General features: G+C 36.9%; 1 protein-coding gene across 2 annotated transcripts in view; it reads left to right on the forward strand.

Moving 5' to 3' along the window:
- LOC105353570 (poly [ADP-ribose] polymerase tankyrase-1) overlaps positions 1-14,889 on the forward strand; it is a 29,744-nt gene that overhangs the window by 5,901 nt on the left and 8,954 nt on the right. For both annotated transcript variants that reach the window (XM_023958675.2, XM_023958677.2), the window contains 10 exons: positions 1,624-1,718; positions 1,796-1,862; positions 2,038-2,224; positions 2,338-2,459; positions 6,206-6,297; positions 6,386-6,464; positions 6,549-6,720; positions 6,855-6,934; positions 8,348-8,493; positions 8,601-8,766. In XM_023958675.2, coding sequence (XP_023814443.1) covers positions 1,624-1,718; positions 1,796-1,862; positions 2,038-2,224; positions 2,338-2,459; positions 6,206-6,297; positions 6,386-6,464; positions 6,549-6,720; positions 6,855-6,934; positions 8,348-8,493; positions 8,601-8,766 — 1,206 coding nt within the window. The remainder of the gene's footprint in view (positions 1-1,623; positions 1,719-1,795; positions 1,863-2,037; positions 2,225-2,337; positions 2,460-6,205; positions 6,298-6,385; positions 6,465-6,548; positions 6,721-6,854; positions 6,935-8,347; positions 8,494-8,600; positions 8,767-14,889) is intronic.

Raw genomic sequence — 14,889 nt, forward strand, 5'->3', positions numbered from 1 at the left:
TTAAATCATCTAATCTGTTAAAAAGAAATTTCTTCCTTTTTTCTTTTCACTTTGGATTGAGGTTTTACACTTTGCTTTCTGGGCTTTGTTGTAATTGGCATGGAAGTTGAAATGATGTATGTTTTTGAATGCAAGACGTTTCAAACCAACAGTTGCTAACCCTAATTTCATTTGAAGCTCCTCCTTATACCATTTCTCATTTAAATTCTCTTGACTGACTGAAATTCATTTGACCTTCTTATTAGTTTGCATATGTTTACTCAAACACTGACTATGCTTACTGCCGCTTCACTGCCTCTTCTTACAGTTGAGATTCGGTTGCAGTAAAAAAAATGTAAATTCTTGATTTAATTGCAATTGAATTTAAAGATATATATGAATTCTAAATGGTTTTAATTTTCATAAAACTTTGCTGTTACAGTTAAAAAAAAACAAAAAAAGTGTTTGGGGAGGAAATTTTAACTTTAAAATTTATGTTAATTAAAATTTTTATTTGTACTAGTCTTCTAAATTTAAACTAAATTGATAGAATCCTAAAATTCTCCTCTCCAGCAATAATTAGAGGAAGGGGTGGGCGATACCGGGAATTTGAGTATTGGCCCAATACCAAGTAACTACAGCGCTCGTATCACCAAAATTTGTACAAATACTTTTTCTTGAAATATTTAATTATAGACTATTTTTGGAAATACACATTTTTTTTGTTTATTAAGTGTATAATAAAACACAGGGCAGAGACTTTTGGATCAAATATAGAACATGTATATCAGTAATGGCATAATACAATAATTTTAAAAACGATAATACAATGTATAAAAAAAATAGCACCCCAAACATTTTTAAAATAAAAGCAGTAATAAAAAAACAAAAAAGCAACACAGTAATAAAGTTACGTTTAAAGTCCCGTTAGTTGTCACACAAATAGGCGACAACTAACAAGATGTAAAGAACACAACAAACAATGCTACCATTGTTTCAAATATATGGCTCTTAAATAAATCTCTCTGCTGCCCAATGAAGCAGGGAGGGGAGGGGCAGATTTTTGCTCAAATCTAGCAGGTTTTTGCGTAAATTGGGCTGTGCTTAACCCAATTTGGCACTGCTTCTTTTCTTGACACAAAGAACATAAATGTCACACAAGCTTTACAAATGCTATTAAATGCCTTCAAATGCAAATGTTAACAATTTAGAAATTTGTAAGACATTAGAAGAAAGTGTTCTTTAAAGACTTATAAACACACCTTGTTAACGTCTTATAACTAGTTTATTAAGAAATCTTGAGTCTGAAGTGTTAACGAAGTGCGTCTTGAATCCCAACTGTAATTCCCACCCGGACTGTATTCAATGCTACATGTTTTTTACGTCTTGGAATAGGTTTTATTTTAAAAGTCATGGTTCAAGAAACGTCAGTAGAGAAAATAATTTGGCTAGTTAACACTTTTTGTTGCTAAATTTCCCCCCAGAAAGTCGATGAAACTTGTGTGCTACTCATCTGCAACTCACCAGGGATAACCTGTCTCAGCATACAGCTTCTGCCTCTAATCGATTGCTCATACTGACTTCACCAGAGGCAGTTTTCTTTTAAGGAGAACCTTCATGGTAATTGTCTTTGCTATCTTGCAGTCAACTCCCCTCCACTTGGCTGCAGGCTATAACCGGGTCCGCATCGTTCAGCTGCTTCTCCAACATGGAGCGGATGTGCACGCAAAGGATAAAGGGTGAGTGGCTCATTGTGAGGACACTCCCAGAAATGTGCCTTCATTTTTTATGACCCAAATTTCTTTTTTACTTCCAGTGGTCTGGTTCCTCTTCACAATGCCTGCTCTTATGGTCACTATGAAGTGACAGAACTTCTGCTTAAAGTAAGTCCCACAAAAACTAAGTTTACATGTTTATCATCGTACTAACGCTATAATTTATTTGTACATTAAAATTCCCAAACCAGTTTAGTTTCTTATCTAATGATGCAGACTATGCAATTTTTCAGTTATGAATATGTTTGAACAATGAAACCAGATCCTGTTCATTCCTCTTCAGCATGGGGCCTGTGTGAACGCCATGGACCTGTGGCAGTTCACCCCCCTCCATGAAGCTGCATCCAAAAACAGAATGGAGGTTTGTTCCCTGCTGCTGAGCCACGGCGCCGATCCCACCCTGCTCAACTGCCACAGTAAGAGCGCTGTAGACATGGCCCCCACCCCGGAGCTTAAGGAACGGCTCACCTGTGAGTTCTGCTGGGGTTCATGAATTTGTGGAATCCACAGCTTTTCATGCAAATGCATTACTCTGAAAAGACTCGTATAATTACTGCATTTATAATTTTGTTTTTCCATCTAGATGAGTTCAAGGGCCACTCTCTGCTGCAGGCGGCCCGTGAGGCCGACATAGCCAAAGTAAAGAAGACCCTGGCTCTGGAAGTTATTGGCTTCAAACATCCTCAAACAAATGAGACAGCTCTGGTCAGAAGAAGTTCTTATACTATTACTTTTTTTTGTCAGAGAACAGCTAAGAAATTCAATGGGGTGGTGCTGCTATAAAAAGTTTTTATAAATTACCATAAAAAGGATCCTGGGATTAAATTGTTTTGTAATAAAGCAATATATGTATGTTCAATATGCCTGATAATTGATATCTGCAATCTGCTGACCTGCAAGCGAAATTGCCAAAGTCAGAATAGGAGGATTTTTCCTCTTATTATTAAGAGACTTTGTTAAAGTCGCCTTAAAAAATATAATGGAAAAAAACTGAAATATAACGGTATTTTACTGTTCCCTTTTGCATTTATCAGATGGCATCCAAGGAGCAGAGTCATCAGTTTTATATGGGATGTTAACAACCTCAGCATTTACTTAGACTAGAAACTGGCACATGAAATTACTAGATGGTGACAATAGATCAAAAATTAAATTAGCAGGGTTCTCGTGGAGTCTTAAAGAGCCTTAAAGGCCTTGAATTTGAAAAATTGGAAATAAGGCCTTACAAAACCTTTTAAAAGTCTTCAATTTTTATATCTTTGTCATAAAAATAATGCAATTTAAAACTTTTTCTAGTCGTACCAGGCCTGAAAGTATGATGGTAGAAGATCTTGCAGAGGTACCAACAGCTGTGTGTTTGGTATATGCTGCTTTAACATTCATACAAAAACGGCTACAGGCTGATGCTGCTAAAACTGTGCACCAGGCTGCACTTTATTCCATCATTTTAGCGTCTCTGTGGTTTTTAGTGTTTCATTATCGCCACAGAATCTGATTTGCATCCCTCTCTCCTCTCACGGTAGACAGATGGAGGTGCCTTTTTCTGCATCAGTTTTTCATTTCAATAATAAATTTAAATGTTTTTTCCAAAAACTACATTTTATTTAGATGTAAAATTTATTCACAACTCCGTTCATATGCATTAGGGGTGTAACGATTCATTTTAACATAATTTATGTCATAATCTGTGGTCGGTGATAAGATTAATATGACATTGATTCATTTAAAACAATTCAATTGTATCTGATTCACTTACCTAAAATCGATCCAGTGTCACTCAGAGATAAATACCTAACAACTTAACAGTGCACTTCACCTGCACTTAACAGTGCAGGTGAAGTTTTCCAGATTTCTTGTGAGATAGTATAGTGTAAATTAAATATGTGCGCAAAGAGGAAACAAGAATCGGTGTTCGACTCATTGATTACTTTACTTTATTAACTGGATGAAATATTAATTAAATTACTTTACTCATTCACCAATTTAAAAAGTAATTCACTACTCTTTACCTTTTTCCACTCGCATACAAATTCTAAAGGGATTAAAGCTAGCTCAAACAAGATACCCTCAAAATAAAAACATAAAGGCTACATAAGGGAATGCAGGTTTTTTAGCATCACCTCATTAATTTAAATAAAGCATTATACTAGGGCAGTGGAAAGCAGTTCATCTCCAGGACAAAACTTGCATTTAACTGAAATATCTTTGCCTTTGTTTTAAAAAAATTGGAAATAATTTAAATATCTTGCCGAATGACCCTACATATTGGTTTATGTCCATATTTCCGCTCTCTTCATCTTACTTTGTCCAATCTCCAACTCTGCATTAGCACACATGCATCAGTAACTGTTTTTTTTTTTATTAGTATCCGTTTTGGTCCAAGAGTCAATGTCGGAGCAAACTGTTTACAAACATTCTGTTTCATTAGTCATCTATTATCACTACTCCACCAAAATGTAGTAATGAAATCATGAGGCATTCTGTAGTTTAGTACTAGTAATTTCTTACCTTACTTGACAGGTTATTGTTCTGAAATTCAAGGATTTTGTTTTTCCTTCCTCCATACTATGGAAGCGATTCTGTAGCATAATAAATAAAAATAAATAATAATAATAAATAAAAGTCAAACCAAGAAATGCTTTTTCATTTTCAAAATCTGCAGCTGAAGCTGCATTTCTTGACTCAAAATTAAAATGAAAAAGCAATCCGCCAAAATGCTTTTCTTCAACACCGCTTATTCCGTCACTTAATTAAAATGACAATAAAAATTGTATTTTCAAAAAGTTCTATGGTATGTGTTTAGCAAAATTCATTTAGAAATGTCTAATTTGACAATTAACATGGATTAACAGAAATTTTCATTTTCAAAATGTAAGTGCATCAAATGACACAAAATTATAATGAAAAATCAATACTTAAAAATGCTTTTTCACTTCAACTTTAAAACCGCTTATTCTGTGTCAAAGTTAAAACGAAAATGCAAAGAGGGGATTGCATTTACGTTTTCACATCCACCCTGTGAATAGTGTCTTCCGATGATTTTACACCCCCCCCCCCCCCCCCCCCCCGAGAAACCAAATTAAAAAAAAAAAATTGAGCGAGCAGACCCTTAATAATAAAAAGTAGAAAATGAAAGAGCATTTTGAAGTAATGATTTTTCATTTTAATTTTGTGTCATTTGATGCAGTTACATTCTGAAAATTAAAAAGCATTTCTGTTAATCCATTTTAATTGTCAAATTAGACATTTCTAAATTAATTATGCTACACATTTACCTGATAACTTTTTGAAAATGAAATGTCAAATACCATTTTCATTATCATTTTAATTAAGTGACAGAATAAGCTGTGTTGAAGTAGAAAATGAAAAAGCATTTTGAAGGAATGCTTTTCCATTTTAATTTTGAGTCATTTGATGCAGCTTCATTTTGAAAATTAAAAAGCATTTGTCGTTTTGCCTTTATTTTATTATGCTACAGAATCTTCCATACGATACAGCTGTGAATTAGGCAGAGAAATTAGTCTTAATATTTCATATGCAATGTCTTAAAAAGATCTTCAGAAAGTTTTAAATTTAACTTTAAATTTAACTTAAAGTTTTAAATTTAACCCTGACTACACATAAACTCAAAGAAAGCATCTGGTGAAAAATTAAAGATTGTGATGAAAGTATTAGAAAACTGATGTGAAATGTAATGAAAGTGGTTTGTTGAACTTAAAGGGCCTGTACCATGCTATTCTTAAGTCTTTTATAGTAAACAATATCCATGTATATAATATATTACCTTTGGCACCAGCTTTCGCTCCGTGTGGGTGCCGCTTATTTCATGAAGTCATCCTAGCTGCTGCCTCGGCAGCAGTTCAGAATCTCGCCCATGCAAACAAACAACATTCAAACTTTTGCAAATATGGATGAGCATTCAGCATTAAAAATAGGAAGCAAAGCTAATTTCTCAGAGAATGTGTGTGTGTGTTAGCCTGGAGGCAGTGTTGGCAGTGGAAACTCTCCCTAGAAGGGGCTTTTCTGTTTGGTCTATGTCAGCTCAAGAGAATGCACTCGTTTTCGTGGATAGGGAGGGGCTGCTGCTCAGAGCGCAGGTTTTTAGAGGAATGCTCAGAAATGTGTGAACGGATCAAAAAACCGCTTTGGGGTTTCTTTTTGTGAGGATTGAACAATCTAATACACTTAAGAGCTAAAAAAATAGATTTTTTGCATGGTATAGGCCCTTTAAAGGAGTAGAAGTCTTATCACCTTTAATCACAAGTATTAAATTTTCTGGGTTCAACTTGCAGGTTCCTAAATAAATCTAAATCTTTTGACTCAAAAGACTATTTTGTGTCTTGACTATGTTGACTGGTGTCATTTTCTGTGCATCTTAAAAAAAGTCTTTATTGACTTAGTAGAAATGCAAATAAATAGTTTTGATGTTGATGTATTGTTGTGTTTTATAGCACTGTGCTGTGGCTTCTCCCCACCCAAAAAGAAAGCAGGTGACAGAGTTGTTGCTGCGTAAAGGTGCCAACATCAATGAGAAGAACAAAGAGTATGTACCTTTTAGTACAAACTGTTGAGAGAAAATACATTTTAAAGAAGATGCATTGAATTTACTAACAGAAAATCCTGTTTTACAGCTTTATGACTCCGCTGCACATTTCTGCCGAGAGAGCTCACAATGATGTCCTGGAAGTGTTACAAAAACATGGAGCGAAGGTGTGGGCTTGTGCTTTCAGGTTTGTCTCTTTGTGATTAATCAGGTTTGTGTAGAGACAGTATTTTTGTCAATTTTAAATGCAGGTGAATGCGGTGGACACTCTAGGTCAGACTGCTCTCCACAGAGCTGCTCTGGCAGGTCACATCCAGACCTGCAAGCTACTGCTGAGTTTTGGAGCAGACGCCGCCATTGTTTCTTTGCAGGGTTTCACTGCAGCCCAAATGGGCAACGAGGCAGTGCAACAGATCCTTAACGGTAAACGTCTATCTTTTCAAGTTATTAGCTTCACTTTTTCTAAAATAAAAGTACATCTTGCCTCAAGATTAAACGGATTTAAGAAATTTGTTTGGCACAATTGATCCTGTTCTCAATTCTTTTTCTGTCTTCAGAAAATGTTCCTACACGTAATTCAGATGTTGACTACAGATTTCTGGAAGCTGCCAAAGCGGGGGATCTGGACACCGTGCAGGTGAATTCTTTGTTTCAATGCAAAAATACAAACTAGATACACTATATTGCCAAAAGTATTTCCTCACCTATCCAAATTATCAGAATCAGGGATCCTAGTCACTTGGCCTGGCCACAAATGTAAAAAACTGAGCACTCTGGCATGTTTTTACAAAAATTTGTGAAAGAATGGGTCGCTCTCAGGAGCTCAGTTAAATCCAGCATGAAACTGTCATAAAATGCCACCTGTGCAACAAATCAAGTCATGAAATTTCCTTGCTCCTAATTATTCCGTTGTCAACTGTCAGCTCTATCATAACAAGATGAAAGAGTTTGGGAACAACATCAGCTACCAAGTGGTAGGCCACGTAAACTGACAGAGGGGTCAGCGGATTTTGAAGGTAATAGTACAAAGAGGTCACAGACTTTCTGCACAGTCAATTGCAGAGCTCCAAACTTAATGTGACCTTCAGATTAGCTCAAGTACAGTATGCAGAGACTTTTATGGAATGGGTTTCCATGGCCGAGCAGCTGCATCCAAGCCACACATCACTAAGTGCAATGCAAAGCGTTGGATGCAGTGGTGTAAAGGACACAAACACTGGACTCTAGAGTGTTCTCTGGAGTGATGAATCACGTTTTGCCATCTGGCAATCTGATGGATGAGTCTGGGTTTGGCGGTTAACACGACACCGGTCCATTTCGGACTGCTTTGTGCCGAGTGTGAAATTTGGTGGAGGACGAATTATGGTGTGGGGTTGTTTTTTAGGACTTGGGCTTTGCCCCTTAGTTCCTGTGAAAGGAACCCTAAATGCTTCAGGATACCAGAACTTTTTGGACTATGCCATATTCACAACTTTGTGGGAAGAGTTTGGAGTGGGCCCCTTCCCCTTCTAACATGAATGCAGCAGTGCACAAAGTAAGGTCCATAAAGACATGGATCATGTCTGGTTTGGATAAACTTGACTGGCCTGCACAGAGTCTTTACTTGAACCTGACACAATACCTTTGGGATGAATTAGACCAGAGACCGAGAGCCAAGCCATCTCAATCAACATCAGTGTGTCACCTCACCAATGTACTTTGGTGAGGTGAATGGTTAGAAATTCCTATAAACACACTCCTCAACCATGTGGACAGCCCTCCCAGAAGAGTAGAAGCCTGTAATAGCTGCAAGAGGTGGCTCTGCATCATATTGAACTATATTGGTTAGTATTGGGATGGCTCTTCAGTTCACATGTGAGTCAAGGCAGGTGAGCAAATACTTTTGGAAATGTAGTTTAAATTGACGTTTGTGATGTTTTGGGTGTTTTAAGAGTCCATTGCATTGGACATTTTTAATCCTTTTTGACAGCAGCAGTTAAGAAAAGACCAAACATTTTCCTTATCCAAACTTTAGCCATAATGATTGCAATAATTATCACCTTTGTTGCAGCAACTTTGTACCCCCCAAAATGTCAACTGTCGGGATTTGGAGGGTCGCCACTCCACCCCGCTCCACTTTGCTGCTGGTTACAACAGAGTTGCTGTTGTTGAGTACTTGCTTCATCATGGAGCTGATGTTCATGCAAAGGACAAAGGGTATGCCTTTCCATTATGTATTTAACATTAGAAAATTAAGACATTCTTTAGAGATTTGATATTTTCAGGATTCATTTGAGTGATGACTTTGACTTATTTTTCTGCAGTGGCCTGGTTCCCCTCCATAATGCATGCTCATATGGCCATTACGAAGTGGCTGAACTGCTGGTTAGACACGGAGCTTCAGTAAATGTGGCTGACTTGTGGAAGTTTACGCCACTTCATGAGGCTGCAGCCAAGGGAAAGTATGAGATCTGTAAACTTCTGCTCAAAGTAAGCATCCATTAATGTCATCCCCATTGTTTGACTCTAAGTAGGGCTGGGCGATTCATCCATTAATTCGAATTTGTTGTTTTAGATATAAAATCGAGATTTGATTTTCCCAGCTCTTTACTCTCTTGCGCTTCAATTGTGTAGGGTAAAGTCAATCCACCGGTCTCTCCCAAAGCGCAAATGTGAAAATGGCAACAAGCAAAGAAGAGCTACCTCCGCAAGGCTGAGAAATAAAAAACACTAGCACACGCACCGTGGGAAACGCTCCCCATCCCTGTAACTTTTGCTAGTTGCCTCCGTACAGCTTTTGGCTGCTGATGAAACAGAACATGTTACGATTTATACTGGGTTCCAGACAAAATTGGTTGATAAACCTGTTGGATTTACAGCAGCAACATTTAATAAAGTGTTGATTTGGAGACAGCGGTGTCTTAGACCAGTGTTTTTCAACCAGTGTGCCGCGGCACAGTAGTGTGCCGTGAGAGATGGTCAGGTGTACCGTGGGAAATTCGTAATTTTCACTGATCTAAAAACATTTACCATCGCCAGGATATCAGCTCTGTGTTCATCCAAGCAGGCCCTGATAAAACACTGAGTAATAAGGAATATGAAAGATCATAAAATATTTTTTTCTTTGTGTTTATTTGATTCTTTTAAAGACAATTTGATAAGAATGACGGTCCCGCTATTTAGCCGCAGTTTTAGCAGATACCGGTAGCTCTGTTTTTGGAAAAGTCCCGCCCCTTCAACTGTCTCCACCAATCATTCTTGGAGGCTTAATCATATGTTATCAGTCTGACCAGACTGATGAAATACGATTTTTTACATTTTTGGATGCTGGTGTGCCGGAGGATTTTTGTCAAGAAAAAAGTGTACCTTTGGGTCAAAAATGGTTGAAAAACACTGTCTAGACACTGGTGCTGTAATAATATGATGTTAAATGCTATGCTAACGAGCAGTTCCTTGTGTCGCTTTCATAGATTAAACTGCAACAGTTTAATCTAAGAGTCAACATAACTTAAATTACAATCCAAATGACTCGTCTGCATAGGAGGCAAACATTTAAACGTTTAATAATTCAAGCTGCCATAAGATTGTTTTAGCACATTTAACGTTGACAATTTATCGTGATTCTTATTAAGGTAAAAATGCTGCAAAATGAACGCACTTCTGGATTTGATTTGAGAACCTGTAATATAGAATGTGAAAACTAGTGCATCAAAAATCTGCATCTGTGTGTAGAAAAGTTCTGCTGTGAACTGACAAATTTCCATTTGCATGTGTTTATTTAGAGTTACAACTTCAAATCTGTGATTGCAACTGCTCAAATGTGCTTCTGCGTGTGTTCGAATCTGCTGGCGCAAATCACAAGTGCGCTACAACTGCGCTCTGAATTCTTACACATTCCTTGCGAGAAACTTGTGTCTAAACTGATCTGTGTCCGATCATCTGTGTTTTTTTGCAAATATCTTTTTATTATTTTTAAACACAAGAACAAAGTTAGAAGCATTGAAACAGCATATATTTAACAATAAACCAAAGAAAATGAAAAATTAGTACAAGAAGGTACGTAGATTTGTCAGGTTGAAATTATCCTCCTATCCAGGATACTGATCACAGAGTTAACAATTTGTCATGAACTTTTCTTGTTTTGTACATAAACCATTTTTCCCAGTCCTTCAGAAATCTGTCTTCCTTCATTCTTAGTTTGTATGTAAGTCTCTCCATTGTTTGGATTTCTTCCACAATATACATCCATTGCTTGTGTGTTGGGGCTTCAGCCTTCTGCCAGTTCTTAGTTATGGCTTTCTTTGCTGCCACTAGAAGAACTTTTACTAGGTTTTGGTCCATTTTATGTACTGTTCCCTCTAAGTAACCCAGATACATCACAAGACAGGTTCGGGGTATCTTATAACTGAGTGTTTCACATATATCAGAGTGGATGGTGACCCAGAAGGGCTTTATTTTCTCACATTCCCAAAAAATATGTGTCTGATTTGAGTCTTTATCCATGCAAGTTCTCCAGCAGAGTTGCTGAGTTTTAATTAGCTTGCCCTTGATTTGTGGTGTTATAAAATATCTTATTTGGTTTTTCCAGGCAAATTCTCGCCATTTTAGTGACTGTGTAGTGGTTTGGTGAACTTTCCACATATCATCCCACATCTCCTCTGAGATTTTTTCTCTCAAATCCATTTCCCATTTTGCTTTGACATATAGAGTTGACCCCATTTTTGATTCAATAAGGTGCTTATATAGAACTGATATAACCTTGGGAATATTTTCACTGTAGGCTTGTATAAATGTCTTAATTATTGGGTGTATTTTGTGTTCCTCTATTTTGATTTGTTTTTCATAGTAGTCTCGCATTTGCATATATCTGAATAGGTCCTGATTTATTAGACCATATGTGTCTTTAAGTTCCTGAAATTCTCTTATTTCGCCTTTCTTTAACATTGTGGACATGGCCGTAATACCCATTGTTTGAATCTGTGGTCAAATTGTGCAGGTCTAAATTTGTCGTCATATGCTGTCCATTTCAGCAATCCGATTTCATTACCTAATTTTAATTGTTTTATAACACAATACCAGTTCTCAAGAGTAAATAATGTTATTGGATTTAGATCTAAATGCTCTTTAGCAGTGGCTAGGATCCCGTTTTCCCCCATACATGTTTGAATTGGGAATCTGGGTGTACAAAGTTCTATATCTTTCCATCGGGCAACATATTCTGTATTACACCAGTATACTAAACGATGTATTTGGGCAGCTCTAAAATATTCTTTTAGATTAGGTAAGGCTCTTCCCCCCTTAATATTGGGTAGTTGTAAGGTGTGGTATCGTATTCTTGGTCGTTTTCCTTCCCATATAAATCTTGATGTAAGTTTATCCCATTTTTGGAATTGGGATTGTGGGATCTCTACTGGTAAAGCTAGAAAGAGGTAAAGGAGGCGTGGTAGTATATTCATTTTTATAACATTTATTCTTTCACTTAATCCTAGTGCGTATGTGGACCATCTTTCTATGTCTTTTCTGATATTGATATTTGTACGTTCATAGTTATTCTGATATAGTTTTGCTGGGTCTTTAGGTATATTCACCCCCAAGTACTCAAGTGATTTGGCATCCCATTTTATCTTCCATTCCTTTAAGCCTTGATTTTCAACGCAATTAAACATGAGTGTCTGTGTTTTATTTATATTTATTTTGTATCCTGAGCTTTGACCAAATCTATCAAAAATCTTCATCAAATTACCAAATGATTTGATTGGATCTGATAAATAGACCATAACGTCATCCGCGAACAGGCCTATAATATGTTCCTGTCCACCGATGTCTATTCCTGTTATCCTTGTGTCTTGCCTCACCATTTGGGCTAATGGTTCGATATAAAGGGCAAAGAGTACAGGGCTAAGGCAACAGCCCTGTCTAGTCCCCCTTCCGAGACTGAATCTATTTGTGAGGGAGCCGTTAATTTTGATTTTACCTGTTGGTTTGTAGTAGAGAGCACTGATGCACTTAATTGACTTTTCATTGAATCCAAATTTCTCCAATGTTAAATATAGAAATTCCCAATTGACTCTATCAAATGCCTTTTCGGCATCTAAACTTATTAAGGCAGCTGATAATTTTTTTTTATGTATTCTGTTTATGATGTGAAGTGTTCTCCTTATATTATCGTGTGTTTGTCGACCCTTGACAAATCCGGTTTGGTCCTCATCTATTAAGTTTGATATAAATGATTGGAGTCTATTTGAAATTATAGAGGTGTATATTTTATAGTCAACATTTAATATAGAAATTGGTCTGTAGTTTTGACAATATTCCTTGTCCTTTAATGGCTTAGGAAGTACTGTAATGACTGCCTCCTTCCAGGAGGGTGGAGTTTGTCCACTTGATAAAATCCAATTGAAAGTGGAGTGAAGCAGTGGAATAATTATTTCTTCGAATTCTTTATACCATTCTGATGGAAAACCATCACTCCCAGGTGCCTTGTTTGATTTCAGCTTGCCAATTGCTTTTTTAATTTCTTCCGTGGAAATTTCTGCTGTCATGATATCATTTTGTTTTGTTCCTATTGAAGGTAGGTCTAATGAGTCTAGTAAGGTTTGCATCTCCTCTTGTTTTGCAGTCATTGGCTCAGTGTATAAGTCCTCATAATAGTCCCTAAATATATTCTCAATTTCTTCTGGATTACATTTTAATTGATTTTGTTTTTGGGTCTCGTATTTTATTAATGTTTAGTTCTACTTGTCTTTCCCGTATTCGTCGAGCTAACAGCCTTGTGGCTTTGGGGCCTGAGTCGTAATAGTTCTGTTGTAAGTATCTTATTCTTGTTTCGGTCTCGTATTGAAGTATGTCATTAATCTTCTTTTTTGTTTCACTGATTAGCTGTCTTGTAGTTTGGTTTGCGTTGTCTTTGAAAGCTTGTTCCATTTCTCTCAGGTCTGAGGTAAGTGTCTCATATTGTTTTACTCTTTCTTTTTTCATCTGACTTCCAATTGCAATAAATTTCCCTCGTATCACTGCTTTGAGTGCATCCCATATAATAGCTGGATTTGATTCCCCATTATTATTTAATTCAAGATAATTTTGTATATCTATTTTAATTTGTTTGGTCACTGTTTTATTGTTTAAAATTCCTGCGTTCAGCCTCCATAGAGTATTTCTTTGCCTGCCCTTAAGTCTAATTTTTAAATAAATGGCATTGTGGTCTGATACATCAGCTACTCCAATGTTACACTCATGTGCTCTTTCTGCATGAAGAAATAATCAATCCTGGAGTAGACTGAATGAGTTTCCGAGTAGTGGCTGTAATCTTTTTGTAAAGGATGGAGATCTCTCCACACATCAATAAATCCCATTAATTTCCACATATTTTTTTACAAATTTTGAGGTTGGTTTCTTATTTCTATTCTTACTGGTTGTGTCTAAATTATAGTCCATAATCACATTTAAATCCCCTCCACAGATACATATACCTTCAGCTTCAATTGCAATAGTATCAAACAAAAGTTTGAAAAATTCTTTAGTACTTTCTGGTGGAGCATAGACATTTACCAGCGTTATTGTTGCCTGGTCAATTACTCCTTTAATTATAATAAATCGTCCTTTTTTATCTTTAACCTCCCTTTTAAATGTAAACTGAACCGTGTTCGCTATCAATATTGCTACTCCTCGTTTCCGTGGATTGGTGTGTGAGCTATAGCTTTTTTTCTCTTATATGCTTTTTTTCTTTCTTTAGTTTAGTCATAATTCTGGCCCTTTTAACTGAGTTTCCCAGACCATTTACATTTAGAGTCAGGAGATGGTATTCATTTCTTTTAGTATCCATAAATGGTTATATAGTCTTTTACAAAATAATATTCGATCTGCACGTTTCTAAATGTACCTTCTTCAACCAATAACTTAACAAACAAGAGTTTAGAACACATTTTAACTATATACATGAACAGATGCTTCCATGAAGGAAAGTCGACACTAATAGTAGCATTAAGTCGGCTCCCTTCTTGTTTTAAGGGGTAAGACCTCACAAAGAGAGAGGGCCCCTTGCTAGTGATGAGATTCATCCCATACCGGATTAATTTACCCATCCTAGTTCGCACAACAAATTCCCATTCCCACATATCCAACATTTCTCGGGTTTAATACCCATCAAGGCAAAGCATACTAACAAGTCATATTTTAATTTAGATGTCAACTATAATTATTCACTTAAAATTTTTTTTGTTGTTGTTGGTTGTTTTTTTTTTTTACTCATTCTTCGTTTGTGTCCCTGTGCTGAAATTCCTGGAGCTGTGCGTGTGCTCGTCTGGCCGCTTGTCCTGGTCTCTCTTTCCTGCTCGGTTTCCACGTAGCGACTCCAGTTGACAGTAGTTTCTCCGCCGGAGCAAACTCCTTGGTGAGTCCCAACGGGTCTTCCACCTCGTATCCTCTCTTCCTCAGATCGTTGGTCGCGTCATCGGCATCCGCGTATGTTACAACTCCGCCCGGCCAGTGCACGCGCATTTTATTGAAGGGAGTTTGGAAGCGGATTCCTTCTCTCTTCAACACCTTTTTGATGTTTATGTATGCTTTGCGTTGTTGCAGAATACTCTCCGCGTAGTCATGATCGAAAAAGATCCT

This window comes from Oryzias latipes, chromosome 9 (assembly GCF_053564925.1).
Source record: "Oryzias latipes strain Hd-rR chromosome 9, Olatipes_Hd-rR_3.1".
Taxonomy (NCBI): domain Eukaryota; kingdom Metazoa; phylum Chordata; class Actinopteri; order Beloniformes; family Adrianichthyidae; genus Oryzias; species Oryzias latipes.